The sequence below is a fragment of the Scomber scombrus genome, chromosome 10 (assembly GCF_963691925.1).
Source record: "Scomber scombrus chromosome 10, fScoSco1.1, whole genome shotgun sequence".
Lineage (NCBI taxonomy): Eukaryota > Metazoa > Chordata > Actinopteri > Scombriformes > Scombridae > Scomber > Scomber scombrus.
The window spans coordinates 3,287,393-3,314,410 of NC_084979.1; the positions used below are offsets into that span (position 1 = coordinate 3,287,393).

The 27,018-nt window shown below is 40.4% G+C and overlaps 3 protein-coding genes across 6 annotated transcripts in view; 2 read left to right on the forward strand and 1 right to left on the reverse strand.

Annotated features, from left to right (window-relative positions):
- flna (filamin A, alpha (actin binding protein 280)) overlaps positions 1-13,535 on the forward strand; it is a 54,026-nt gene extending 40,491 nt beyond the window's left edge. The window contains exons 26-49 of one of the 4 annotated variants that reach the window (XM_062426553.1): positions 20-180; positions 474-641; positions 761-884; positions 1,039-1,195; positions 1,284-1,473; positions 3,224-3,247; positions 3,782-4,029; positions 5,056-5,130; positions 6,029-6,128; positions 6,220-6,360; positions 6,464-6,592; positions 6,750-6,923; positions 7,077-7,238; positions 7,330-7,533; positions 7,638-7,790; positions 7,882-8,004; positions 8,684-8,950; positions 9,050-9,187; positions 9,451-9,566; positions 10,506-10,638; positions 10,760-10,936; positions 11,030-11,248; positions 11,356-11,553; positions 12,045-13,535. In XM_062426553.1, coding sequence (XP_062282537.1) covers positions 20-180; positions 474-641; positions 761-884; positions 1,039-1,195; positions 1,284-1,473; positions 3,224-3,247; positions 3,782-4,029; positions 5,056-5,130; positions 6,029-6,128; positions 6,220-6,360; positions 6,464-6,592; positions 6,750-6,923; positions 7,077-7,238; positions 7,330-7,533; positions 7,638-7,790; positions 7,882-8,004; positions 8,684-8,950; positions 9,050-9,187; positions 9,451-9,566; positions 10,506-10,638; positions 10,760-10,936; positions 11,030-11,248; positions 11,356-11,553; positions 12,045-12,229 — 3,766 coding nt within the window. In that variant the 3' untranslated portion in view covers positions 12,230-13,535. The remainder of the gene's footprint in view (positions 1-19; positions 181-473; positions 642-760; positions 885-1,038; positions 1,196-1,283; positions 1,474-3,223; positions 3,248-3,781; positions 4,030-5,055; positions 5,131-6,028; positions 6,129-6,219; positions 6,361-6,463; positions 6,593-6,749; positions 6,924-7,076; positions 7,239-7,329; positions 7,534-7,637; positions 7,791-7,881; positions 8,005-8,683; positions 8,951-9,049; positions 9,188-9,450; positions 9,567-10,505; positions 10,639-10,759; positions 10,937-11,029; positions 11,249-11,355; positions 11,554-12,044) is intronic. The other 3 variants (XM_062426555.1, XM_062426556.1, XM_062426554.1) reach the window with 3 other exon arrangements.
- A 1,905-nt stretch (positions 13,536-15,440) lies between these two features.
- On the forward strand, positions 15,441-21,256 carry emd (emerin). Its single transcript, XM_062427719.1, has 7 exons — positions 15,441-15,528; positions 16,179-16,257; positions 17,267-17,362; positions 18,895-18,929; positions 19,025-19,050; positions 20,354-20,413; positions 20,505-21,256. Exons 2-7 carry the CDS (start codon positions 16,179-16,181, stop codon positions 20,701-20,703), a joined length of 495 nt encoding a protein of 164 aa, XP_062283703.1. The 5' UTR covers positions 15,441-15,528; the 3' UTR covers positions 20,704-21,256.
- Positions 21,257-21,737: 481 nt separating this feature from the next.
- si:dkey-93l1.9 (uncharacterized protein LOC562339 homolog) lies at positions 21,738-26,455 on the reverse strand. Its single transcript, XM_062427668.1, has 4 exons — positions 26,324-26,455; positions 24,229-24,463; positions 22,399-22,534; positions 21,738-22,313 (listed from the first exon to the last, which is right to left on the reverse strand). Exons 1-4 carry the CDS (start codon positions 26,384-26,386, stop codon positions 22,247-22,249), a joined length of 501 nt encoding a protein of 166 aa, XP_062283652.1. The 5' UTR covers positions 26,387-26,455; the 3' UTR covers positions 21,738-22,246.
- Positions 26,456-27,018: the final 563 nt, after the last annotated feature.

Below are 27,018 nucleotides of genomic sequence, written 5' to 3' on the forward strand. Positions count from 1 at the left end.
TATTTCCTCACCTCTACAGGGGAGCTGGGACTGGTGGTCTTGGTCTGGCAATGGAGGGTCCATCAGAGGCAAAAATGTCCTGCACTGACAACAAGGACGGCAGCTGCAGTGTGGAGTACGTCCCCTACGAGACAGGCAAATACAACCTCAACATCACTTACGGAGGACAGCCCATCAAAGGTAATGAACTGTTGCAGCTGGAAAGTAATTGCAACTTTTCTGTATTATTGTCATAATGTTTTATTGTTGTTATGTGGTATTTAATGAGTCTAACCCTGAGTAAGTTCCTTTTTCAATGACCCGGTTGCAAATGAAAGGCTCCTTTTTAACAGGTGACATGAGGATTTACTCTTTCTTCTGCTGTTAGATTATCTCTGAATCAGTCCAGATTTCGGACAGGACTCGGAAAAAGTTTACAGCTTCCGTATGATAAAGAACATAACCTTAACTCTTTTCATGTTTCATCTCTTCAGGAAGTCCCTTCTCTGTGCCCGTCAGTGACACAGTGGACAGCACGAAGGTCAAGTGCCAGGGTCCAGGGCTGGGCAACAATGTCAGAGCCAATGTCCCTCAGGCATTCACAGTGGACGCCTCCAAAGCTGGAGTGGCCCCACTGCAGGTCCGCGTGCAAGGACCCAAAGGTGTGTTCTAATGTTTCTGTATATATTCATGATTAAAACTCAAGAATCCTATAAAGTCAGCATTTAAACACTTTTAACATTATTTATTTAACTAAAACTCTTTCTGCGTGTGAGTTTAGGTGTGGTGGAGCCTTTGGAAGTCGTGGATAACGGCGACCAAACTCACACCGTCAACTATGTTCCAACCAGGGAGGGCCCATATTCCATTAACGTATTATATGCTGATGAGGAGATCCCACGCAGGTAACACACATACAGACACTGCATGGATAGAACACCTGCATGGATTCTTTGTATGATAACTAACACTCAAAATGTCTTTAACATCTAAATATTTATTCCTCTTCAGTGTTATCTGTCTGTGTACAATCAGTCTTCCCCTCTCTCCCTCTGTTAGCCCATACAAGGTGAAGGTGCTTCCCACCCATGATGCCAGTAAGGTGCGTGCCAGTGGACCTGGCCTCAACACCACTGGGGTGCCCGCCTCTCTGCCTGTTGAGTTCACCATCGATGCCAAAGACGCTGGCGAGGGACTTCTGGCAGTGCAGATCACTGTTAGTACACACATGGGATTCATGTAATAAAATAAACTATTATTCTAGATTATCTTGATAAACATTTTGAAATGTTATGCTCCTGCAGGATCCAGAGGGGAAGCCTAAGAAGGCCAACATCCGTGACAACCATGACGGAACCTACCTGGTGTCCTATGTGCCAGACATGACTGGTAGATACACCATCCTTATTAAGTACGGAGGGGATGAGATCCCATATTCACCCTACCGTATCAGGGCCCTGCCCACAGGAGATGCCAGCAAGTGTACTGTCACAGGTATGTACAAAAAGCTAGACCACTGTACATGCATTTGTCATCATATAGTAGGAACATCATACCTGGCAGAAGTGGCAATTTTCTCAAAATCCATTGTGTTGGTTAATTTCTCTCCTGTCCCTTATTATCCTAGTGACTCGTCCTATACAAAAGTCATTCTGCGTGGTAATGATATTTACTGTTATATACAATACAGTCACAATTATAAGTCATCATGAATGCCTCTGGATTATTACAAAGCCTTTTACTTTTGGTTACCTACTTATACCAAAAAACACCCATATTTTTCAGAGGCAGATCAGATTTTCACTTTGAATTTATGTCCCCATATATCCAGATGTTGTTGCTTCTTCCTGCCGTTCACCACATTTTACAGTCAGCGAAGTTCTATTGCAAACGAGGGCAGCTCAGAGGATAGTTCCTATTTTGAAGTACTTGAATAGGAATTATAAACTTCTCACACATTGTCTTTGCTTACTGCGGAAAAATTCATTCTAGTGTTTCAATGTGCTCAACCTGCAAAATATATACGGTATATTAACTTTTTTTGTTATAGAAAACACAAATCACTCTCAAAGCAATTAACAAAACAAAAAATAATTTGAGAACGTTGTTTCACAGAAAATGGTATTTTTAAAAAAATCTTGTGTTATTCTCCCGTTTTACATGATTTATATTATGAATTTATTTTACGAAATGCACTTATTCACTTTCTTGATGAGCGTTAGATGAAATTGATATCACTGTTATATCTGTTTGCTAAATATGAAGCCAGAGCCAAGAGACTGTTAGCTTAGCATGAAACCTAGAAGCAGGAAGAAACGAAAGCTCCCTTATTTACATGCTGTCTGTTTTTTTTTTTAAATGTATGAAAACCAAAGAGTAATTTGCAAAGCAATATCTCTTAGCTAACATTAAGGTTTGCTTACATTATCCACCAAAAGCTAGTGGTCATACCAGACCAACAGCTAACTGTTATCTCAAGTATAAAAGCAACAAACTGTGGCGATTTTTTTTGATTAAACAAACAAGATATTAAGTTTTAAATTGGTGTGTTTAGAGGTTCTAGTGGATTTTGATAACTTTGGACAGAGCCAGGCTAGCTGTTTACCGGTTTCAACTTCCTGTCTTTATGCTAAGCTAACTGGCTGCTTGCTACAGCTTCATCTTTAGAACCCAGATATTTATTTTTTTAAATGTTTTGTATTGTTTTTTTTTCTTATCTAAACCTTGACAAGAAAGCAAAGTGCATTTCCTAAAAGGTTCAACTGTTTCTTTAAAATAAACAAATTTATTCCCGTATTTTCTTTTTCCAGTAACATTGAATTCTGTACCAGCTTTGATGCGATTCACAGTAGTCAGAGCATCATATTATAAGTTTTCTTTTTTTAAAGTCCTCAGAGGAGATCAAATATCAACACTCACATCTGTGAAAGTGAAAACTGTTCTGTCAGCATACCTGCTGCTCATATCTTATTTTTCATCCACTGGTATGTTGTATTCCTCGCTGTGCTCCTCAGTTACCCCCACACCCCACACACCCCACACACCCCCCTCGCCCCAGTCCCCGCTGTACACACACACATACACACCACCCCCCCCCCCCCTGCTTCACAACCCACCATCACCGTTTGTTTTCATCCAAGTGTTTGGAGCACAGTTATTGCCTCCCACCACCCCCACCCCCACCTGACTGTCTTGTCACTTTTTTTTCTCTCGCTCCCCTGCTTCTCACTGTTCCTATTATCAGTCTCAATCGGCGGTCACGGTTTAGGTAAGCCTACTGAATGACTTTATAATGTAGAGGGAACTGCTCTGCTGTCTCTGTATTTTCTGTTAGCATGGAGGATAGTGGCACCAGCTTTCAACGGAATCTCCCATCTTCTCTCTATACTTTCTGAACATCTTTTCTTATGTTTCTCTCTCCCCTACGGTTTTTTTTATCCTCCCAGCTCATTTTTCTACTTCCTGTCTCCTAACTGTTCGTTTTTTCTTCTTTCATATTTTTAATTGGACAGACTAATGGACTAACAGAGTAGGCAGGATGGCATGGTGGAATGGCACGTTGGCTAATCTAGTTTTCAGTTCTACATGGAAGTGGTTTGATAATAACATGAATCAATGGTAACAATATAGAGTTGATGGATATAACACGACTGGATTTCATCCAACTTTAACCTGGTCTCATGGTTGTGGAATGTGCATGCTGAATGTTGAGTGTGTGAAAGGGAGCGTCTCATATAATATTAAAAAATATAAAAAAAAATATTTACATATCTCACAGCTGACTTTCTTCTAAATTCTTCAGGCGCTGGTGTCGGCCCAACCATCCAGATTGGCGAACAAACAGTCATCACTGTGGACGCCAAGGCTGCTGGTAAAGGCAAAGTGACGTGCAGCGTGTGCACGCCCGAGGGGGCGGAGCTTGACGTGGACGTTGTAGAAAATGAGGACGGCACATTTGACATCTTCTACACGGCGCCGCAGCCTGGCGAGTATGTCATCTGCGTCCGTTTCGGAGGGGAGCACATCCCCAACAGTCCCTTCCAAGTCACGGTGAGTGTTAACCTTTGATTTATACAGGGTAGGTTGGCGGAGCATCATGTCCTTATTGACTGCAACACTCTGTTAACAGTTTAGCGAAACGACAGAAAGAAAATGACGAGAGCAGACAATGTCAGAGTTGATGTCTAAAACTAACAATAAGCAAGCTCAGTGGAAGTGGTCACAATCAGGCAGAGAACAAACAGGAAATGGTCTTGAAGTTACAGAGTTGCAGAAGTGTCTTGATTTTTAGGTAATGGCAGACTTCATGAGAACACTGCAAGCAAAGCAAAGACACTTTATCATACAGAATTCAGTAGTTAGTGTTGTGATTATCACTCATTATGAACCTGAAGGCATAATCAGGACATGAACAAGGAGTCAGGGGGCTCAGAGTAGAAGTAGCCTTCAACTGTTCTTTGTCTACATCTCAGAGGGGAAAAAACAGGGCTTGCAATCTGCCATCCAGTTCACCAACAATATTTTCTATCTGATATTTCAATGTCAAGTCACCATGCCGGATATGTAGTTATTTGTTTTCCCTCTCAATATTAAACACAGTTACAGTTAGAGGAGATATGCATATTGTCATTATCTTTTTCTCTCACCCTGCAGAATAGCATAAATATTTACATCTGCTGATTCAAATAGTTGGATCCATACATCAGTGACAATCGGCCTACCTGGTTTTGGAGACCATTCTTTTCATAAATAATAATTTAGTACATTTATATCTGTGTATTTGTTATATTTTGTTTTACAAAGAACAAGAAAGCAATGTTTAAGTCAAGCCTGATGTTGCCTTACACATATGAGAATGATCCTAGTCTCATCCACACAGTGAGGCTTACAGCTTATTAATGAAACACTGGTATTGGCCGACACTGTTTCTCCCTACAGAAGCTTCGTGATTGGGTCCTGGTGGCGCCACATGTATTCAAAATCACTCTGACTACTGTTTTATTCCCCTTCAATCCCTTCCATCTTTTTTTTTACCCTCTCCATCCCCTACACCACCCCTACCCATCCCCCCCTCAGGCACTGGAAGGAGCTCCATCAGACCAGCTCATGCAGCAGAGCCAAATGCCCCAGTACTACGCACAACAGCCCTGGGTACCTAAAAAAAAAAAACAACAAAAAAACAAAAAACAAAAACAAACCTCTGTCTCCAGCCTCTCTCATCCCTCTCAATCATTAACTCCATTTTATTCAACATCCCTGGGTTCTCTCTCTCTCTCTCTCTCTCTCTCTCTCTCTCTCTCTCTCTCTCTCTCTCTCTCTCTCTCTCTCTCTCTCTCTCTCTCTCTCTCTCTCTCTCTCTCTCTCTCTCTCTCTCTCTCTCTCTCTCTCTCTCTCTCTCTCTCTCTCTCTCTCTCTTACCTTCATCATCACACATGGCCTCCCCCTCTCTCTCTCTCCCTCTTACCTTCATCATCACACATGGCCTCCCTTCATCAGCCTGCGTCAGTGTCTGCTGTCTCTCATTGCAGGTGTTTCATCTCTGAGAGGGCTTTTTCTCTCATTTCACTCCCTCCATTCTGTCCGTTCGTCTCGTAACCAGGATTCCTTTAAACACATGGAAAGTGCAACAGAGCTGCACAGTAACAAAAAAAGGCACTCCTGAGTGTTTGAATTTTGAAATTAAACAGTTCAGCAGTGCTCCATGTCAACTCACTTAGGAAAATCATCATTATGGGCATTTAAGCTGCTCCACATTAACTGTATTTCTTCCTTCTCCCCTGACCTACCAGTGTTTTTGTCCTCATCTCATTCTCTCTCTCACAGTTGTGTGTCGGTGTCATCATCACGACCATGATCACCATTGTCATCCCTCATTGTCAGTCACTTCTTCTCATGATTGTCTCATCCCATTTTGTTTTTTTTTTTGTTTTTTTGGTGTTCTGAAGCTTTTACCCCTCTATCCTGCACTGTGTTCTGTTGTCCTAACCACACCCATCACTGCAGTCTTTTCAACAATAGTGTTATTGACTTCTGACCCTCTGTCTCCCAGGCGACAGACAGACCAATGGGCATGAACGGCCTGGATGTGGCAGGGCTGAGACCGTTCGACCTGGTCATCCCATTCACCATCCAAAAGGGAGAGATCACAGGTAATGACCGCAGACAGATTGAACCCTGGTCTTCAGTGATGTCTTCCGGGTTGCTTTTATCTTACTGTTATCTTTGTGTCTGAAACTTAAGGTGAGGTCCGAATGCCATCAGGCAAGGTGGCCAAGCCTGACATCACAGACAACAAAGATGGCACGGTTACCGTCAAGTATGCTCCAACTGAGGCCGGTCTGCATGAGATGGACATCAAATATGATGGAATCCACATCCCTGGTACACCATCCCTTTTTGAAGCTTTTTCACTAATCCTTGAGGATTTTGGAAAATGGCTTCACAACTCACTATTCTTTCCTCTTCTATCTGTTGTCGTTCACAGGAAGTCCCCTACAGTTCTACGTGGACTACATGAACAGTGGTAATGTCAGCGCCTATGGCCCTGGCCTCATCCATGGCACTGTCAACAAGCCTGCTGTTTTCACTGTTAACACTAAGGATGCTGGGGAGGGTACGTAGCACTCACATGGCAGTATACACCTGACTAGAATACTTTCTGATTACTTTTAATGTTTAGTAGTCATGACTTAAAGAAGGTAGCAGAAGAGAAGGCTAAAAATGACAAATGTAATCACATAAAAACATCTGTTCATGTCGTGTCCGTGTAGGTGGTCTGTCACTGGCCATCGAGGGTCCATCCAAGGCTGACATCAGCTGTCTGGACAACCAGGATGGGACATGCACTGTGTCCTACCTGCCCGTCCTGCCAGGAGACTACAGCATCCTGGTCAAATACAATGACAAGCACATCCCTGGCAGCCCCTTCTCTGCTAGGATTACTGGTAATATCATTTATCCTCAAATCTTTGTGTAATTTACTGAGAATATGTAATTCGATCACATGGACACAATTCTAACATTGGCCTGATCTTTTTGTAACCCTTCAAAAAGTAAGTAAGTAGTACCTAACTGGGCTGTCACTGCTGTGTCTCCAGGTGATGACTCCATGAGGATGTCCCATCTGAAGGTGGGATCCGCCGCAGATATTCCACTGGACATCGGTGAGCTGGACCTCAGCCAGCTGACCGCCTCACTCACCACGCCTTCAGGCCGCGAGGAGCCCTGTCTGCTGAAGATGCTGCGTAACGGACATGTTGGTGAGTGTGTGAGCGAGGATAAATCGACTGGAAAAGGCTGTTTGCTCGTCAGCTGTTATATTTTTAACCCTATGCGTTGTGTCTGTTGCAGGTATCTCATTTGTTCCTAAGGAGATTGGAGAACATCTGGTGAACATCAAGAAGAACGGCCGTCATATTCCCAGCAGCCCCATCTCTGTTATGATCAACCAATCGGAGATCGGCGATGCCAGCCGTGTGCGTGTCAGTGGGCGGGGCCTGAGCGAGGCCAGGACCTTTGAGCCCGCAGAGTTCATCATCGACACTCGTGATGCTGGTACATGCTTGATAAAAAATACTTACGCTGTTTAAAAGAGTTGTTAAATTTTTATTTTAAGGCATCCAGACTTGACATTTCAACTCACTATTTATTCCATACAGGCTATGGCGGTCTGAGCCTGTCCATTGAGGGACCCAGTAAAGTGGACATCAACACTGAGGACCAGGAGGACGGCACCTGTAAGGTCACCTACTGCCCCACTGAACCTGGCAATTACATCATCAACATTAAGTTCGCTGACCAACACGTTCCAGGTGCTTACCCTAAATTATCCACAGATTACAGAACAGAGTGATGATGTTTTGAATAACTAAACTGAAAATGAATGATTGTGTGTGTGTGTAGGGAGTGCATTCACAGTGAAGGTAACAGGCGAGGGCAGGATGAAGGAGAGCATTACCAGGAAGAAGAGAGCAGCATCAGTCGCCAATGTTGGCAGCCAGTGCGACCTCAGCCTCAAGATCCCAGGTGAGTAAAACAGGAAATAATGACACTGCACACTGTGGTAGAAACTCCATATAATGACTCTGTTTGTGAGCTTTGTTAGATGTGTAACTTGTGCTAATTGTAAAGTTATGTTTTAGCAGTCAGCATTACTTTAGTTCTGCTAAATGACAGGTTGAAACAATAAACCACATTTTATTCCACTTGTGAACTATAAAACTATATTTTTGCATGTTACAGATATGTATTTAATTTGAGCATTTACAGGGTGTTATGGACTGTTTCTTGGTCAGATAGCACAAATTGTTACACTTTTGATTTTTATCTCTATACAAACAAACCAGATATAATGTATTATCTTTGGCTAAGTGCTTAGTTTAGTCTAGCTCACTAAATATGAAGCTAGAGCCAGCAGTTAGGGTAGTTAGCTAAACTAAGCTAAGTGCTTAGTTTAGCTAACTACGCTAACTGCTAAACTAAGCTAAGTGCTTAGTTTAGCTAACTACGCTAACTGCTGGCTCTAGCTTCATATTTAGTGTACATGAGCGTGCTATCAAAATGTAGAGCTGTACCCTTAAAGCAAATGACTCAAGACAGTCTTAGGAAATAAAAGGATATATTTTACTGTTTAACAAAAGTCCTATAGTCTCACTTTATGCATATGTTTTCAGTGACTCAAACATCTGTCTCTCTGCCTCTTCAGAGATCAGCATAGCAGACATGACAGCTCAGGTGACCAGCCCGTCTGGTCAGATTCACAAGGCTGACATTATGGAGGGAGAGAACAACACCTACTGCATTCGTTTCGTCCCCACCGAGACCGGCGTACACACAGTGTGTGTGAAGTACAACGGCGTGCACGTGCCCGGCAGCCCGTTCCAGTTCACCGTCGGACCCCTGGGCGAGGGAGGCGCACATAAGGTCCGTGCTGGAGGGCCGGGTCTGGAGAGAGCAGAGGCTGGAGTACCAGGTTGGTTTATTACCTGGATTATTATTATTGTGTGCGCTGAGATGTTGTTGTTTTCCATGCTGGTACCTGACACTGTTTTGGCGCCTGCGTTGTGTTCAGCTGAGTTCAGTATCTGGACGAGGGAGGCTGGAGCAGGAGGTCTCAGTATCGCTGTGGAGGGACCGAGCAAGGCTGAAATTGCCTTCGAGGACCGCAAGGATGGCTCCAGCGGAGTGTCCTACATCGTACAGGAGCCTGGTAAGAGAGGAGAGAGGGAAAGTAAAAACTGAAAGCATGCTGGATATTTCTTTAAAAACACTGAAATACATTCAAATCAACTCTGTTGTTAAAAGCTAATTCACTATCCTCCATGTGTGGCAATTGGTAACGTAGCATAAATGCTTGATTGTCTTCTAATGATAAAATCTGATGCGTGTAAGTGTGCTATGAAACCCTGCCAGCGTTTTTTCTATTTGTGTTCGTGTCTGAGTGACTCTGACTGGACATTAATCGTCCTGTAGGAGACTACGAGGTGTCGATCCGTTTCAATGAGGAGCACATCCCTGACAGCCCCTTCATCGTCCCCGTGGCTTCACCGTCAGATGACGCCCGTCGCCTCACTGTTGCCAGTCTTCAGGTGAGGCTCTGAGACACACACACATCCGTGTGCGCACACGCCAGGCCACAGTACACTGCCCACAATGCAGCAGCCAAGCTGAAGAGCAACAAAGCAGTAGACTTTTTGTACTATATGGGATTAAAGTCATGAAGTCTGTTTATTGTACAATTCAGTACAATGCAAGAGACTTATAATTAGACATAAGTTCTAAAAGTTTAATGTTGAGTGATTACTGTTTTACACAGTAGACAAATATTTTCAGATCAGAAGGATTTTCATAGTGTGGAGTTGGTAACAAAAGTATATTTAACAAGTGAAATGAAATATTTTGGTTTGACTTAAATAAATAACAGAGTAGTGAAAGTCTTAGTAGACCAGGATGATTATAGTATAAAATGAGATCAGAGCTCCAGGAATAGGATCAGCGGCTGCTGCGTTGTTGGGCAGTGCAAGGGCTTCTGGGATACTAGAGGACTGTGTGTGTTTCTCGTGCCTCATTCTAAAGGCTCCCAACAGCCTCCCACCTCTTGAAAGTGACACGGGGCGCTAAAGGGTTAAAGAGGTCTGACATGGGCTGTTTTTCCTCTCTGTCACTGTTCACACTCATTAAAGCTTTCATACAATACTGACCCTCATAAATACACATTAATTTATACATACAGCTCTGATACGCTCACACAAATAAATACACTCATTGATACACTTTGGACATTTTTTCCCTCTGTCTTCTTTAACTCACACAAACACTTTCTTTCTCTGCCTTTTCACTGTGCAGCCCTCCTCTTTAGCCTTGTTAGCGACCCCCAGGTAAGCTAAATAGTAGCAACAATTGTCGCTATAACGATGCCGTTAAATATTGAACAGAATCATCAGGAGAAACGTCGGATTCTATAGTCATTTGCTTTATTGAATAATGGTGATACAGTGTTGAGTGTGTGAGTATGTGTTGTCGAGCAGGAGTCGGGCTTGAAGGTGAACCAGCCAGCGTCATTCGCTGTCAGCCTTAACGGAGCGAAGGGTGTGATCGACGCAAAGGTCCACAGCCCATCCGGAGCGCTCGAAGAGTGCTGCGTCACCGAGATCGACCAAGGTAACCACGGGGAGGGTCGTCGAAACTCATCCGAACACCTGACTCCACTGAAATGATGTTAGAGAATTTTGAGAGAGGATATCTTTCCACATTCCTTATGTTTGCCCTCCTGTTTGTATAGATAAGTACGCAGTGCGGTTCATCCCCAGAGAGAACGGTCTCTATCTTATTGATGTGAAGTTCAATGGAAGTCACATCCCCGGTAGTCCGTTTAAGATCCGCGTCGGAGAGACGGGCCAGGCTGGAGACCCTGGCATGGTGTCTGCATATGGAGCAGGGTTGGAGGGAGGCACCACAGGTAAACACACTGCCTTTCTACAGAGTGGAAAAGAAAAACAAAAATCTCCATCGTCATCCACTCATTCGTCCTCTGTGTTGTTTTTTCTCGCAGGAACCGCATGTGAGTTTATAGTGAACACAACAAACGCTGGCCCCGGAGCTTTGGCCGTGACCATCGACGGCCCCTCCAAGGTGAAGATGGACTGTGTGGAATGCCCCGAGGGCTACAGGGTCACATACACCCCAATGGCCCCTGGCAACTATCTCATCTCCATCAAATACGGCGGCCCGTACCACATCGTCGGAAGCCCCTTCAAAGCCAAGATCACTGGTGAGGAAGATCTTGAGTGTAATACATTTGATATAAAATAAGAAAAAATATGATAAATACTGAATGTAAATGTCTCTAAAATGAACAAACTCTTTTCTATCTTCCAGGTTCCAAGCTCGTGTCCAGCCACAGTATGCATGAAACCTCGTCTGTCATGGTTGACCCTTTGACCCGTGCCATCACCTGTTCTCAGGCGGGTGCTCCACCCCAGTCAGATGCCAGCAAGGTGGTGGCTAAAGGTCTGGGCCTGACCAAGGGCTTCATCGGACAGAAAAACAGCTTCAGTGTGGACTGCAGCAAAGCAGGTGTGTTTGATGGTCATTCTTCATCTATTTTGTATACTTTTGTTCATCTCCATGTACATTTTCCCCTTTTACTTCACTTTCATTCAGTTCAACTTCAATGAATTTGTGCCATTCACCAACTTCAAGCTGCTTCAACACTTATATAACTGACAGTTATTAGTCTTGGAGAACTTTTTCCCCCTTTTCAATAAAGCTCACTCGTCCAGTGTTGGGGAGTAACTAGTTACACCTAACAGCGTTATGTAATTTAATGACTAAATAAATGTAAGTGTAATCTGTTCCAGTTACTGAGAAAACATGTCATTAAATTACAGTTACTGATGAAATCAAAGGTTACATTAACTAGTAATCTGTAACCTATTGCATTTCCAAATTAAACTTTAGCTAAGGATTGAGGCACCAATTTGATGCCATATTTTAATAGTACAGTATGGCAATAAACTAACAATCACATACTGATGTAGATACTCATCTTTCGTCTCTATCCACAGGTCGTAACATGCTTCTGGTCGGTGTGGACGGCCCCAAGGTCCCCTGCGAGGAAATCCTAGTGAAACATTTGGGCAACCGTCTGTACAACGTCAGCTACCAGCTCAAAGAGAAGGGAGAGTACATCCTAGTGGTCAAGTGGGGTGATGACCACATCCCCGGCAGCCCTTACCACATCACTGTCTAAAAACAACCAACCCACCCCCACCAGCTTCACAATCAGAAACTTATGATACCACTGTTTTAAAAACAACTGAAAAAAATCTATTTAGAATCTAACTGATCATTGTTTACAGCTCCAAATCCCTCCCATGTGTTACAAATTATTAAAAATGTCTGGCTCTTTTTTTTTTTTTTTTTTTTTTTGCCTTGTTTTGTAACTATTTAACCCCTCAGCCAGAATTCTGTATGTGTCCAGATGTCTTTTTAAAAACAAACATTTTCACTGTTAATGACCCAGTCCACTATTATATCCCAAAGATGAACGCGTAAACATCGAACACTCCCCGTCAATCATCGTGGTTATTAACTCTTCCGCTAATCGTGTCCTTCAGTAAATTCTCGGGATGAGAAAGATGCACCTTTTTTTTTTTTTATTACTGTAAACTAGCAGTCAATTGTGCCTTTTAGGCTTATTACATTTCCAGTCATGGACATACTGTAAGCGGACATTAGTACACAGCCTAGTGTAGAATGAAAGAATAGCTTAGTGTAGCAGCAGTAGATTTTGGCCTCACTGAGCCTAGCATTGGATGGAAGGTTACTGTTTACACTGGAGGAGTTACACTTATTCACATAAATAATGGATTCAGTTTTATGCAGGCTTCTATATGAACAATCACAGGACTTTAGCCAAAGAGTGTCAAAAGTAACGTGCCCTCCCGACCTATTGGTTTGTATGTAAAAATGTGTGAAAGAGCTCTTTTACACTCTTTGGTGCGACACCTTTAATTGTCCATGTAAAAGTCATCTGAGCGGCTTTGCCTGTTACTTATATAGGGGTCGTTTTTGTAGTGTTTATGCTCAGTAAATGCTCAGCACTGGCCCAGTCCACTCTAGCGTGTGTTGTTCATGATTCTTTTTAACTAACCCCGGTTGTTTTACCTGCTGCTAGTATGATCCAGTTTTAGGCACTGCTGTTTTTTTTTTTTTTAAAACCGTAGTATGGATTTGGAGTAGTTAAGAGAAGAAAGGTAGGGGTGACATGTGAAAAAGAGAGAGACACATTTCACAAGTAGCTTTACTCGCACACCAACATGTGCTCCGCGTGTTCATTGGGTTGTAAAACTATGAGAAGCCTCTGTTTTCAGAGGGACGTCAAACGCAACGGGGCGGCTCGCGTTGGGTCGCTTTTTGAGTTAAGGAACTTTTTTTTTGCAATATAAATTAAAAGGTTTTTAAAAAGGGAAGTTTCTAAAGTTGTGCTGGACAGAAGGGCTGAAGATGATGTTGTGATTTGTCACGTCCGACAACCAAAAAACAAAAAGAGAACATGTTGCTTTGTTTTTTTTCTGCTCAGTGTTTGTATCTCACCCCTTCAGCTGCCACCCACCCCTCCCTTCATGCTTCCAGCTCGCTTTGTGCCTAACCAATATTTCAGAACAAAAAAATGTCCTAAATAAAATAAAAAAAAGGCTTTTAAAGTGTTTGTAAGACAGTATTTTGATACACAATAAAATTGTCTAAGTATTTTTCTGTCAATCTAACGGCTGTGTGTTTTGTGTCTCCTACCATCCAAAATATGACCAATACAAAACAGATCAAACACAACATTGATCAAATTCATCGGTATCCTTACATGTAGTCATTATATCGTTTTAATCTAAATGTGAAGGTCGAGGTAACTTTAATAAAGCATGAAGGAAAGTTTCCAGGGTTTAGAATGTGTACATTACTGGAGCGTGCGGCCAACGCCCTTCCTGGAAAAATGACTCCTTATTAGGTCTGACTCACTTTCTACCTCCAGGGGCCGCTGCAGGAGAGCACTTCTTATGGAAAGTCTTACGTAATACCTCCTAACACATGGTTTACACTGAATCTTGAGCAATAGGTCAGCTTTATTCATGAAGCTGTTTGTTTAAATTCTATAATTAAGACCAACTTTTTTCTCAAGAGTCTTGTGCTAAGTCTAAATGCTGATCAAACAGCTTCAGAGAGAGACTGTCAAATCAGTTTTGAATCCACTAATAAAAAAGAGGGAATGATGTTTGATATCTCTTGTAAACTATGTGTGGGTCATATTTATTTGAGCTGTAGTAGCAGGATGTGTTTTTTTTTCCAACTATATTTGGTTTGTACACACATGCAAAACCATGAAGATGAACAGAAAACCACACACGTAGATACATGGATGTATAAAAGCAGGTCTCAAAGCGTTGAGGATGATCACAGTCACGATGGCTTTGAGGTTTTTTATTTCATTCAACGCTTCAGACGTCTCATCTTAGTCTTTAGATGCTGTTTTTTTTCATCAGTGAATCAAAGTCCCACGCAGCATTTCACATCTATGTTCCACATCAATCCCAGAACACATCAAATAAATAAATGTATAATTTACAAGTGCAATTATTTTGTAATGCAGATCTTACTAAAAACTAAAAAAAAAAAAATGTATAATTGTTATGAACATTTAAGGAAATCTGCTGGGTGCAGAAATGTGATTGATATAGCCAACTTCTTTAGATGTTATTTGTGTGATAAATGAAATTTAATTTAACCCTTAAACAGGCAGGAGTGGAAAATGAGATGTAAAAAACATAATTTGATGATACCAGTTATCTCATTTGGAGTTACAACTCATAAAAGCCCATGTTAAGGTATAAAACACGACAATTGAATGTTTTATTTAGTTTCTTAACTGGTTTTTATTATTTCTGTCAAAGTGAAAACCTACCACAAGTTTACCAATTCAAGGCACATATACAATTAAACAACCACCTTTAACCAATCATCCTAACAGGGTGTTAAAGAGTCTGTATCTCCTCATGCACATTGTCTGTTTAAGGGTTCAAATAAACTTAGATACAAGAAATATTAACTTTTAAAGGAAATCATTAATTTTCAAATAATATTTCCAATGTATGTTGCCTATTCCAGTGTTTACTGTGAGGAAAAAGTTTATACTGATATCATTGAACTATTATTATAACATTGAGCATCAGATAAACTGCTGCGTTCTAGCTGTTTTAAAAACCTGAAAGCCTATTGGTTGTTTTTAAGTGCAGGTAGTGGAATTGTAAAGATTGTTTTAAAGAATTCAGAGCATGTAAAAAATGACTGTCTTTACTCGAGTTGTAGCAACAAAATGTCATTTTTGAACCAGCAGAGCAGGAACGTAGTAGGTCTGCTCTATAATCTGAAGCTGTGCCATGTTACGTCGTCCAGATGTTGCCAGAGGTTACGCCCACTTCACTGCTGAATCCTGCTCAACCGCGTCCTGCCTTCAGACACATTCTCAACCCCAGAACACTTAACGCTTCTACAAAGGTAAAGTCATTCCTCTCATTTCTATTTAAACGAAATATATTCCTTGTTTTCTTTCCTCTTTTCTCTCTCTCTCTCTCTTGCGTTAAAAAATGAAAATCCTTTCAGTTCGCTACTCTTCTCTGCCGTGTGCGCACTTTTAACAGTTTTATTATCGATGTATAGAAATAAATGTTGCTGTACATCCATAGAGTGGAAACGGGTTGTTTTGCATTTTAGAAACATTTTGGATGTAACGTCGAAATTCTTTGCTTCAATTTTCAAATGTTGCCGCTGTGGTTTTATTCAGTTCCTCAAGTTTGATTTCTGGATCACAGCCTGGCGGGCAGAACTCAGTCTCCTCCCTTTCCTCCCTCTCCATGCTCTATCTATCTATCCATCTATCCATCTATCTATCTATCTATCTATCTATCTATCTATCCATCTATCCATCTATCTATCTATCTATCTATCTATCTATCTATCTATCTATCTATCATCTATCCATCTATCTATCTATCTATCTATCTATCTATCTATCTATCTATCTATCTATCTATCTATCTATCCATCTATCTATCTATCTATCTATCTATCCATCTATCCATCTATCCATCTATCCATCTATCCATCTATCCATCTATCTATCTATCTATCTATCTATCTATCTATAGATGTCTTTAAGTGAGAAAAGTGATGAGGAGATCGCCCAGTTGCTCGCTCAGTATGACATCAAACATGGACCCATAGTGGGTAAGAAAAAGTGAATTATTAATAATAAAGACAGATATACTATGTGTACTTATACTGCATCCATCTCCATGTTCCTGTACATGTTATTTCCATTCATTGCTGCCATTGTTTGACTGTTCATTTCATCTTGTTTCAAAGCATTACGAGGGTGGAGTAGGGTCATGTGGGACACTTCTTGCCATTCTGACTTGTGTACTATATTTACATATGAATCCAATACATTATATCAACCCCTTATATCATTATGAAATCCTCAAGATGTTTCCTTGTTTAATCAGAAGGTCATTTGTAGATGTTGTACTCAAAGAGAAAGTGACACATATATTAGTGTTCCTTGTGCCAAATGATTTTAGAATTTGTGGATTTTTTAAATGTGGGACGGTTCGCGGTGAACTCTGGGACTCTTTTTTAGGCTTAAGCTTTTAGGCTTATGCATCATTTGATGCACACATATACATTAAAAACATAATTTAAAAATTAAGAACATTGTTTTATTCATGAAAAGTTTATATCCTTAATATTGATTTTGTATAAATCATATGTCACTGACCCTTAAGTAGACTTCATAAGGGCTATTTTCCTGCCCCCATTTATGATATAAGACCTATAAAGTCACATGATTTCTATTATATGACACCCCTGCTTGGATTCAACACCAATCATGTTCACTTCAATGTGGTAGAAAAAGAGATAAATGCACTGGAGCTTAGGTGTCCCACATTACACTACTCCACCAAGTGTTACTAGTTCTTCCTTCCTTCCTCTTTATCTATTCTTTGACTTCCAGTGTTTTGTTTTTACTCATAATTCGGAGTAAATAGGCCTAATCGTGCTTTAACCTCTATTTAAGGCGGAATTCCAAATGAATAAGATCAAATAAAACCTTTAACACTAGCCCACAAATTATGATTTATTGTATTAAATTCAGCTCTTAGATGATGAAGACTTATCTACATTTGCGTGTTTTGTTTGTGAAGCGTTGCTGATGTGTTTGTGTGAACCTTTATAGACTCTACTCGAAAGCTGTATGAGAAGAAGCTTGAAAAGGCGATGAAGGAAGCCCCGGCTAAACCCTCCTCTGATAAGACCTACTACAGAGAGGAAGGTAGGATGCTCCTCAGTCTGCTGGCCTGCTTATCACTTTGTTTGATCGTTCATTTGTGAGTCTATAATGTTTGAATGAATGCCAAACTTCAAGCTGTCAGTGTGTCACAGCTGGCAAAAAAATATCAAAATTTGACACTTGGTATTAGAGTTTAAATGATGGATGAGGATTGGTTGGTGCTGACTGTAAAAAGTACAGTATGAATGACTCCAATCCTGACAATTATCCTCCGCCGCCTTAAACCTGACAAACAATAGAAGAGCCAATCCTACATAACAACATTCTTGTAATGACAGTAATTATAATGACAGGTGTGTATGTAGATGTGAAACCACAAACCTCGACGCCCGGAGCTTTATTAGTCAAACCTGCAGTCTGGTGTTTGTTTGGGAATAACCAACCAGGCACAGGTACATGGTGCTGTCTTCTATCCTTCCAGGCTTTAATGATGTGGATTAGGAGAAGAAAAAGGTAGTGCTTCAACAATGGACTAAACTCAAAATCAAGTGAGCATGCTCCAAAAAATATAAAAAGGTTGCAGAAGAAATACTAATATATTACATATATATAGAGTCATGGCTGGAGGGGAGCAAGAGAAAAATACAACTAAACAGCTGTATTTGTCTAAATGATCAGATACAGTAACATTATCCTTTTTCCATGCTCATTTTAATCATAAAGAATATATTTCACCCCTTTTCTGTGTATACTATATGAATGAGGGTACAGGCGTGTAGTTCTTTTTTTTTTTTTTTGCCTTATGCTAACTCTCACATACTGCTCATATTCTGACTTTCACCCTCATAATTGGCCAAATTTCTGAAATTCAATATTCTTTAGATTTCATTCTTTTTGTTTATGGAGGTCCTAGTATTAGTATTTTATTTTTTTTAAATAAATAAGGATCAAATACTAAAAAACTACATAAAAATGTGTATCAGCTGCACAAAAATGTTTTTAAAAGTTGAAATATTCCAATTTTGTATATTCTAGGTCACATTTGGAGAAGTTAAGAAGAAATAAAAGGTGTTACGGGTGTTTTTCATGCTCTAAAAATGTCAAAATTGGGTCAAATTTAACCCTGAATAGTATGTAAGGGTTAAGTTCTGTACGTGTGTTGGCCCTTTAAGGGTGATTTCTTCTCTTGCTCAACTCCAGCCATGACTTCAACCCTTCATGCCAAATTCCTTACAGTAAATGATAAATTGGATTAGACGGAGAGAGAGAGACGAACTCTCACTACTGTGGTCACGGTTAGGTTAAGGTTAGGGTTAGGTTTCTCTCTCCAGGTGATCCAATCTGGCACCAAATGATTTCTTTCATATCACTAAACATACACTTGGGTCCTGCTTTGTGCAACTCATGAGTCACTGGAAGAGTAGACGACAGTGCCATCTACAGAGCACAGCTCAAATATATTTCTTAATCCCTCTTGTTGATTGTCTTGTTACCACCTTGTCATATTCTTAAGAAAAATAATGCACAAGAGAGTCAAATACAGCTGTGGTCTGATGTGTTTTCTTTCTTTACAGAGGAGGTTATTACTTACATGACATACCACAATCCGGTGAGTCCTGATTGTCTGTATATCCCTCTGTGTTAGTGGCCTCTGCTCTGTGACTGGAAATCATCTCACAAACCGCTCTGCTTTCATTTTCACAGGTTAGACACGAAGGTTATGCAGACATGTGAGTACAGTTTTAGCACACGCACACACACACACACACACACACACACACACACACACACACACACACACACACACACACACACACACACACACACACACACACACACACACACACAAGTTGGAGTACTGTACTGTTCTGGGTGTCAGACGCTTTATTTAGAAATATGAAGAGGAAGTAGAATTTTTCAGATTTTTTATTCAAACAGGAAATCACACATTGAAGTGTGTTTACAGGTGTTGGGGAGTATTACTGCCATCACTTAACACTGAAAATGCATTTGAAAGGGGATATTTTAAAGGTGCAGTATGTAGAATTTAGTAGCGGGATGGACTTGGCAGAAATTGAATATAATATATTTTAATTAGTGTGTAATCGCCTGAAATTAAGAATCACTTTGTTTTTGTTAGAATGAGCCCTTTATATCTACCTCTTCAACAGAGGTCGCCATATTGCACCACTGTGTTTCTACAGTAGCCTAGAACAGAAAAACCAAACACTGGCTCCAGAGAGGGCTATATGCCTAATTTTTGCCAGTTTCACAGCCATCGTAGGTTCTCCTACACCAAGCATGTCCAAACTCTTTCATTAAGGGTCGTGTGTCTGCAGGTTTTTTGTTCCAACCAATAAACAGCACACAATTCGATCAATCAACTCTCTGAAGACTGAGATCAGTTGATTAAATGAGTCAAACCTGGTGTGATCCTGCTTGGTTGGAATGAAAACCTGCAGCCACATGAACCCTTATGAAACAGTTTGGATATTCCTGTCCTAGATGCTTGGAAGGGGAGGGGGAGGAGTAACCCCACCACTAGATGCACCTAAATCCTACACACTGCACCTTTAATACAGGAGGAATAATTTTGGCAAAAAAAGCCTACTTCAATGATCATTTGGGCACCTGACTATTGTAGAAAAACAGGTTATTTGAAGTGTTATTTGAGGAATTACGACAAAAATAAATGTAAGAATCTGACTGTTTGCACTGAACCATGAGTCATATTTTAGTAGTAGGTTTGTTTTGTATAAAAAAAATTAAACTCGGTTCTTAAGTTGTCAAGTAAATGATGTATTTAAAGTCTTAAAACAACATTATGACACAGGGTCCTTCTACAAGACAGTACCAAGATTAGATAAGTGCAGAAGCAGACTTTATATTGTACATTAGTAGTGCAGACAACCAATTGACATAAAATGAAGGCTTTTTTATGACTTTCCGAGTTGTTTATTTCACTTTGTTGTGTCCCCTGTACACACTATACTTATATTTACATGATTTGTAAGCAAGTATTTCTCCACCCAGGCTGAAACGAAGAGGCAACGCTGAGCCAGACGAAGACGAGGAATCCGATCAAGACACAGAGTGAGTGTCATAGTGTAAACCAGCGGTGTGTTTGAACAAATGAGTTCACGCCCCTTTGTCTAAATCTCCTCTTCTTCCTCTCACACTGCAGGCCATCTATCCGGAGCAGTAGCACAACGGTCAACCACAGCACCGCACGACCCAGGGAGCCCATCAGAAAGTCCGGAGGCTGCGTGCGGAAGATGATTCGACTGATGCTACTGTTAGCTGTGTTAGCGGCTGTTTTCTACTACACCTACTTCCACGTGATGAACAGTGAAGAAAACATTCTGGGGCTCCGCGATCGATAGGTTCAAAGGTCGTCTCCATTCATCTTATTCATCTTCATTTATTCATCTTCCTCAAAAGTTTGACAGTTGTTAGTAAAGAAATATCACATTCCATGACATTTTAATGGCTGGAGAGTTTCACTTTTCTTTGATTGTCAACAAATCTCACACCAACCAACAATGATTTGATCTTATTAAGTATTATGTGTATCTACATCCTGATTCGTCGTATTCCTCTGTGACATAAAGCTCCATTGTTGTTGCAAAAACGATTAAAAACGCATCAATGAGCCTCACTGTTGTAATGGGTGACATGTTTCTTCATTACTAAGAACACACACTGTAGTTAAATGTACTACTTCCTGTTTGAGTACTGTTAAAAGCTACAATGCTGTGATCTTTCTGTGACATGTTTTTAACAGTAGGAACCAATGGGCTTGGTGCTGAGTGCAACAGAGTAGAGAAATCCTAAAGTTTTGACAGATTAACACATCATTGGTCTCTTCATGGGATTTGTTGACAATAAGACAATAAGTATAATATTCTTAGCCTCATCCTGTAATGTCTTTGCTGTCTTGCATTAAATGTTTCTAGTGTTTTTCTAGCTATGCGTCGTGTGTTTAAATTGCTTAAAAGATGTGATTTGTTTGTTTTTAAATGTGAGATATAAATGATGATGGTATTATATGGAACAACAGACTTTTTGTCAGCTGAAGCCGTTGAGCTGTCCTCCACACCAGGCCCCTGCTCTACAGAACAGGGAGCCATCCTCACTTTACCTGGAACTAAGAACTATAGACTTTATACAGCCACCAGCCACTTCATTAGATACACTGGAATACTGGAACTGTATAAACTTCGTACAGAATTTAGAGCAGAGCTGTTGTATTGGATAAAGTTACATTGCACAGGTGTACCTAATAAAGAAGCCAGTTAACTATATATATTTAATTGTATAAAACAATTATTTGTTTTATGAGAACAACAAGACAAGGAAAGGTCAGAACCATTGATTGGATTTATGTCTCCCAAAAACTTTATTTATTTATAAAAATAAAAAATAAAAAGGATTTATGGGGTCCTATGGAGTTGCATATTCAGCATATTATGCAGGTTAGTTCTGCTCCACATCATGACCTATCAAAAACCAAAGAATGATGTCTGTATGACAGGAAACACTATATAGTACTGTTATATTTACACCATAGAACATTTAAGTTAGGTTTATAGTACCTCAACAATGCAAAAGTTGTTGCTCTACTCAAAGCACAAAAAGGTAAATATTCAAACTGAGGTTTTAGGTTGAGATAAAGTCTTCAATCGATAGCTGTGATCCAGAACTGGGTTTATGTCGTTGGTCACTCAGGATGAGGCTTTACTTGGCCATCCTGAGCTTATGTGGCCCTGTGTCCCATCACCGGTGGGACAGGGGAGGTATCGGGGGTCAATGCCTGTCCAAGTAGGCTTTTGTACCCCCCTAAAACCCAGATTGACAGCTCTCCCAGCCTATTCCAAGACTCAATACAGGTGAACAAAGAAAAGTCTTATTTTTGATCAGACTGGTCTAGACGCCAACAGTCTTGTTGACGTCTGAGGGCAGTGGTAGAAATTGAGCCTCCGGCATCACCCTGCTAAATAAAACAACAAGAAGAAGATGTCATTAATTACAACAGTAAGAGAGGCAGCTCTGTGTAAGACTCCGTCACACTGCCTTACCTCACAGCCTGACCCTCAAAGCCGAGTGCTGTGATGAAGATGTTGACGAGGACCGTGAAGAAGACTAAGACTGTGGCTACGTTGTTCATCCAGTTGAGCTTGGTGTGTTTCCTCATGTCGTTCAGATCGTACTTCACTGCAGGCACAGAATCGAACAATGACAACAAGCTAATTAGCTATATTAGAAGATGATGAGAGACAGAAAGACAACAGATAGCAATCTGATGCACTTTGAAAGTTTAGTTTAAGATTAGTTAAGGAATACAAAAAAAAAGACAGTGAATGAAAGAACTTAACAATGTTGGTGGTAAAAGTGGAAGTCTAAACAAAATACATAATGTGAGTTCTGGGTAATCTAAACTGTAATATAGTCATTTCGGGATTTACACTAATTCACTCTATTGATGATATGCCAGATGAGAATAATACATGTTTATATGATCAATCTGAAGCTATTGTGCAGACAGCTGCTGCTTAGAGGTCAATGACATTTTTTGTGTCTAGTCAAATTTAAAGGGTTAAAATTAGAAAATAAACGTATGAATAACTTGCACACATTCTTTTTTTGTGTACCCAGCATCAAATTTCTGCTTTTAATCCATTTTGAGAGAATATATTAGAGGATTGTGGCAAAAATGTCTAAGTGGTGTAACCATAAAAACTTTGTACCAAATAATTCAACTTGCTTAAAAACAGTAAATTCTCAATAAAACACCATATCAACTAGTTTGGCATGATCTTACATTATAACTTTTATATTAAATAAAGGTAATGGAATACAATTGTTCTATATATTACATTTCATCTGGGGAACCATTTACTTTTATTTTATTTTTAAAAATAAAGTCATTATTTTTATAAGTCCACTTAAATACACTGTAGGTGGATAAATATTTCATATTTATCATTCTTTTGTGGTTACACCATTTGACATTTTCAGGAGCATTCAGTCTTACTTTTGTTTTTAAAATGGTGCAAATGTCATTTTAACAAACATGATGCTGCTTTTAAAACTCATAAAACTGTTCATCTTGCCAACCGTTATTTTTCACTGACCCTTAGCTTAGCTTAGTGTGGAAGGGAACCTAGTGCGAGTTAATACTACAACATCATGTGTAGAGTTAGTCAACATAACCCATTAATGTAAGAGAATCAGAAACAGTGTTGGAGGCATGGCCTTGTTCATTCCTAGGAAAGTTGCTCAGTGGTGCATGAAGCAAAAAAAAGCCACTTCCTGCTGTAAAAAACAAAAAAACAAAACCTGGATGAAAACAATGTGTCCGTGGAGCATGCTTACTAGAGACTTCAGAGACTGCCAACATTTGGTTTAGCCCTCCAGCTAATTTGAATAGGGATAAAAAGATGAAACTGTACAGCTCTTCTAGTCTTTTGAAATGTGATCAGACTGAACGGAGCAAATTCTGATAAATCATCAAATGAATCATTTCGTGGCGGTTATGACACACAAAAAAAAAACGGATTCTCTGATTTACAGATGTCTCTTTCACAATGTAGGTTTCCTGAAAAAGATCTTTTTCAGCCCAACAGCGTCACGTGATGTAATTACAGGGTTTGGCCACTATGTCAAACTGGCTTTCACTATTTCCCTAATCAGAGCCAGATTATATAAAGCACCATGTGTCTGTTGTGTCTTGTAGTGTTTGGTGTTACAGGTATGTAGTGTTGTAGTTACACTTAACATGCACAAGTCAGCCTCTTTACACTGCATACTTAGCTGACTGCCTTTCTGAGCAATCCTGTGCGTTAATATCACATACCAGAATGAAATATATAATTTCAACAGGGGTGCAAAAAGTTTGAGTCACTTGCCAATAAAGACGAGCAGCAGCCCCACAGTGACCTGTAAAGCGATGGACAGAGATAGCAGGACGATGACGGGGATGTAGAAACGGTAATGAGGCCCCACATATAGAACGGTCTTCAGTTGGGAGGAGTTGGCCATCAGCAAGGCGACGTCCAGCATGCTCTGAGCCGCACTCTTCTTAGTGGCATAGTGATTTATGTTGATGGGGCGAAGTGGTTTTCCAGAGATGGCTGTAGCTGCCTGCCAGGTAAGAAAGGAGAGGTTAGGACTGAGAGAACATGCAGATCAATGTCAATCTTCTATTTCGAAAGTGTGATTGTTCTCTATACATGTGGCCAAGTCCCTGCCTTACTCTGGTTTGTTCTAAACACAGAGAAGTGTTCTTGTATCTTGTTACTATGTACTCTGTTAACAGGTGTGGCTGTAATGAAGAGGGAGCGGCAGACTCACAGGTGATGACTCACCCGGATCAAAGAGAGAGGCACAACATGTTCTGGCGCACATGAACTCAAGAAAGTTCACAATTTATCACATGAGCTGATACATGCATGTGCAGACAGAATGAAATGAAACTGACTCTGTGTGTCAGATAATGAAACTGTCAGTACAGATAAGCAAACGGTTGCTCTGGGTAGAAAAAGCATCATGACCACAGTGTCATTACCTCCCACTCCCTCTGCACCACTGAGAGAAAATGTGTGTTTTGTTTGCCACCTTGTGTACACCACATCACTGCCACAGGCTTTGTTTCAGGGCTTTGACCAATCACAGGTAGACGAAATGTCACGCCTGGGTACAACTCTCTCTGAGTCAAAGCTTTCATTCATCTCAGTGCACAGCTGACAAGTATGAAGAGAAACACTGGTTTCACACTGGGTTATGTCATTCCTGACATTCATTTAAACAAACTTTAGGCTAGATTTCAAATAGGGGACGGGGTCTCTTAGGAAGGAGCGAGTCATGTAGTTATGTTAATTTAATTATTTTTATTTTTATTCTTGCAAATTACTACTCGAGAATTGAGGTGTTTCTTGTATTTTAAAAGTATTCAAACAAAACAAGTGAAACATATTAAACTTCTTACCACTAATAATCAAAAGGAACTGATTGAGGCAGTTAAGCATACATAAGCATATCTTTGTTTTAAGGGGTTGCAAACCAGGAAAAGTTGGAAACCATTACTTTAGAGCACTAGTGGGTCATCAATATGGGTGCCATGATGATCGCTGATTCATTTCATAATATTTGTATTACAATATAAGATTGAATGAATGTACATGACATCAATCTGTTATCAATGAGCTCTACCAGCAGTGGTTCACAACTTTTCTGTTCACACTTTTGCCTTAATGTAAACTAGGACCAGCACAGGACACTTTTGACTAATGTAAGTCTATCAGAATGAACAGGTCTCAGTGCTACATACAGTAGACTGAATACCAATGAACTTCCCTGGGTCTGTATTCACCTTGTAGTTCCTCTGTTGACCTGGACGTTGTAAACATGTGTGCTGTCACCAATTTCTAAATCTTATCAAGCTTTATTCATCCTCTGTTATTAAGTAACTGTACACAATTATTATGAACCAATTAAAACTTAAACTTAACTTAATAAACATACCTGCACAATGAACAGTTACTAAAGGTCAGTTTAAACCTTCCTGTCGACCCTGCGAGTTTTGACTGTTTATAAAGCATAAGGCATAAATGATCACCCAAATCTGCGTCAGACCTTTTTTTAGCCAACTTCATTCCAACTTATTACCACAAGTTTTACACTTATTTTAAGAAATGATGGTTAATTGTGGTCTCATTTAAATTATCGCACTTCATTCTTGAGTTAAAAAAGAGCAGAAATTACATTTCAGATCAAAGGAAAACATGTTGATGGATTATCACAAAATTGACCCAGGAGGACAACATGAGGGTTAAGGAAAATTTTGCATCTGAGTACAATACAATGGTGTTGGGTACTGATCTACCCATGGCCCTGAATGAGAGCAATATGGGGCCTGGTTGGCCACGCTGCTGTAGAGAATACAGGAAAACAGTAATTGGGGGGGGGGGGGGGGGGGGGGGGGGGGTTGTCTGCTCTGCTTACCTCTATGTCACCCAGTGTATTCAGAGGTAAGTCCTCTTCGTTCTTTCTGTCCACTCCTGCCATCCTCCTCTGCTCCACAGCAGCTATCAGGAAACTGTCCTTCTTCCTGTTGCTCTGGAATGGAGCCTCAGAGCTCAGTGGACTACTCAGTGAGAAAGTTGAGGGAGTAGAGCGGGACTAACAAGTCAAACAACTCCTCCAGTTACATACAGGGACATTGACAAAGACCCCTCCTACTATCTGTCTCTGTTTCTCTCTCTCTCTCTAGTTGAACTTGTTGAGACGTGCTTTAGTTACAGTGTAACATCTCACTTTTCTCTTCACTTCGAAACAATAAAATGCTTGTGTTTATGGTTTTAAAGGGTTTTAGTTTTGTCCCACAGTGAATAATACAAAGAGCTTAGGACTTTATAAAATTCAATTCTGTCTTCTCTGAAATTCATGAGGGCTCTTTAGTTCCCAAAAAAATAAGGAACTATCTATTTATAGATACTTGTGACAAGATAGTGCATGTAGTGTGATGGCTTTGTTACAGCTCCCAGAGCCCCACAAACCAACCAGTACTCATATACCAGGGTCTAAGCCTTCCTAGGTTTGCTTAGTGCCAGCAGATTTGATGAAACATAAATATTTATTGGACTTCCGGTTGCTTGTTTTGCTAGAAGACATTTCTGCATTCTGATGATCCTTCATGA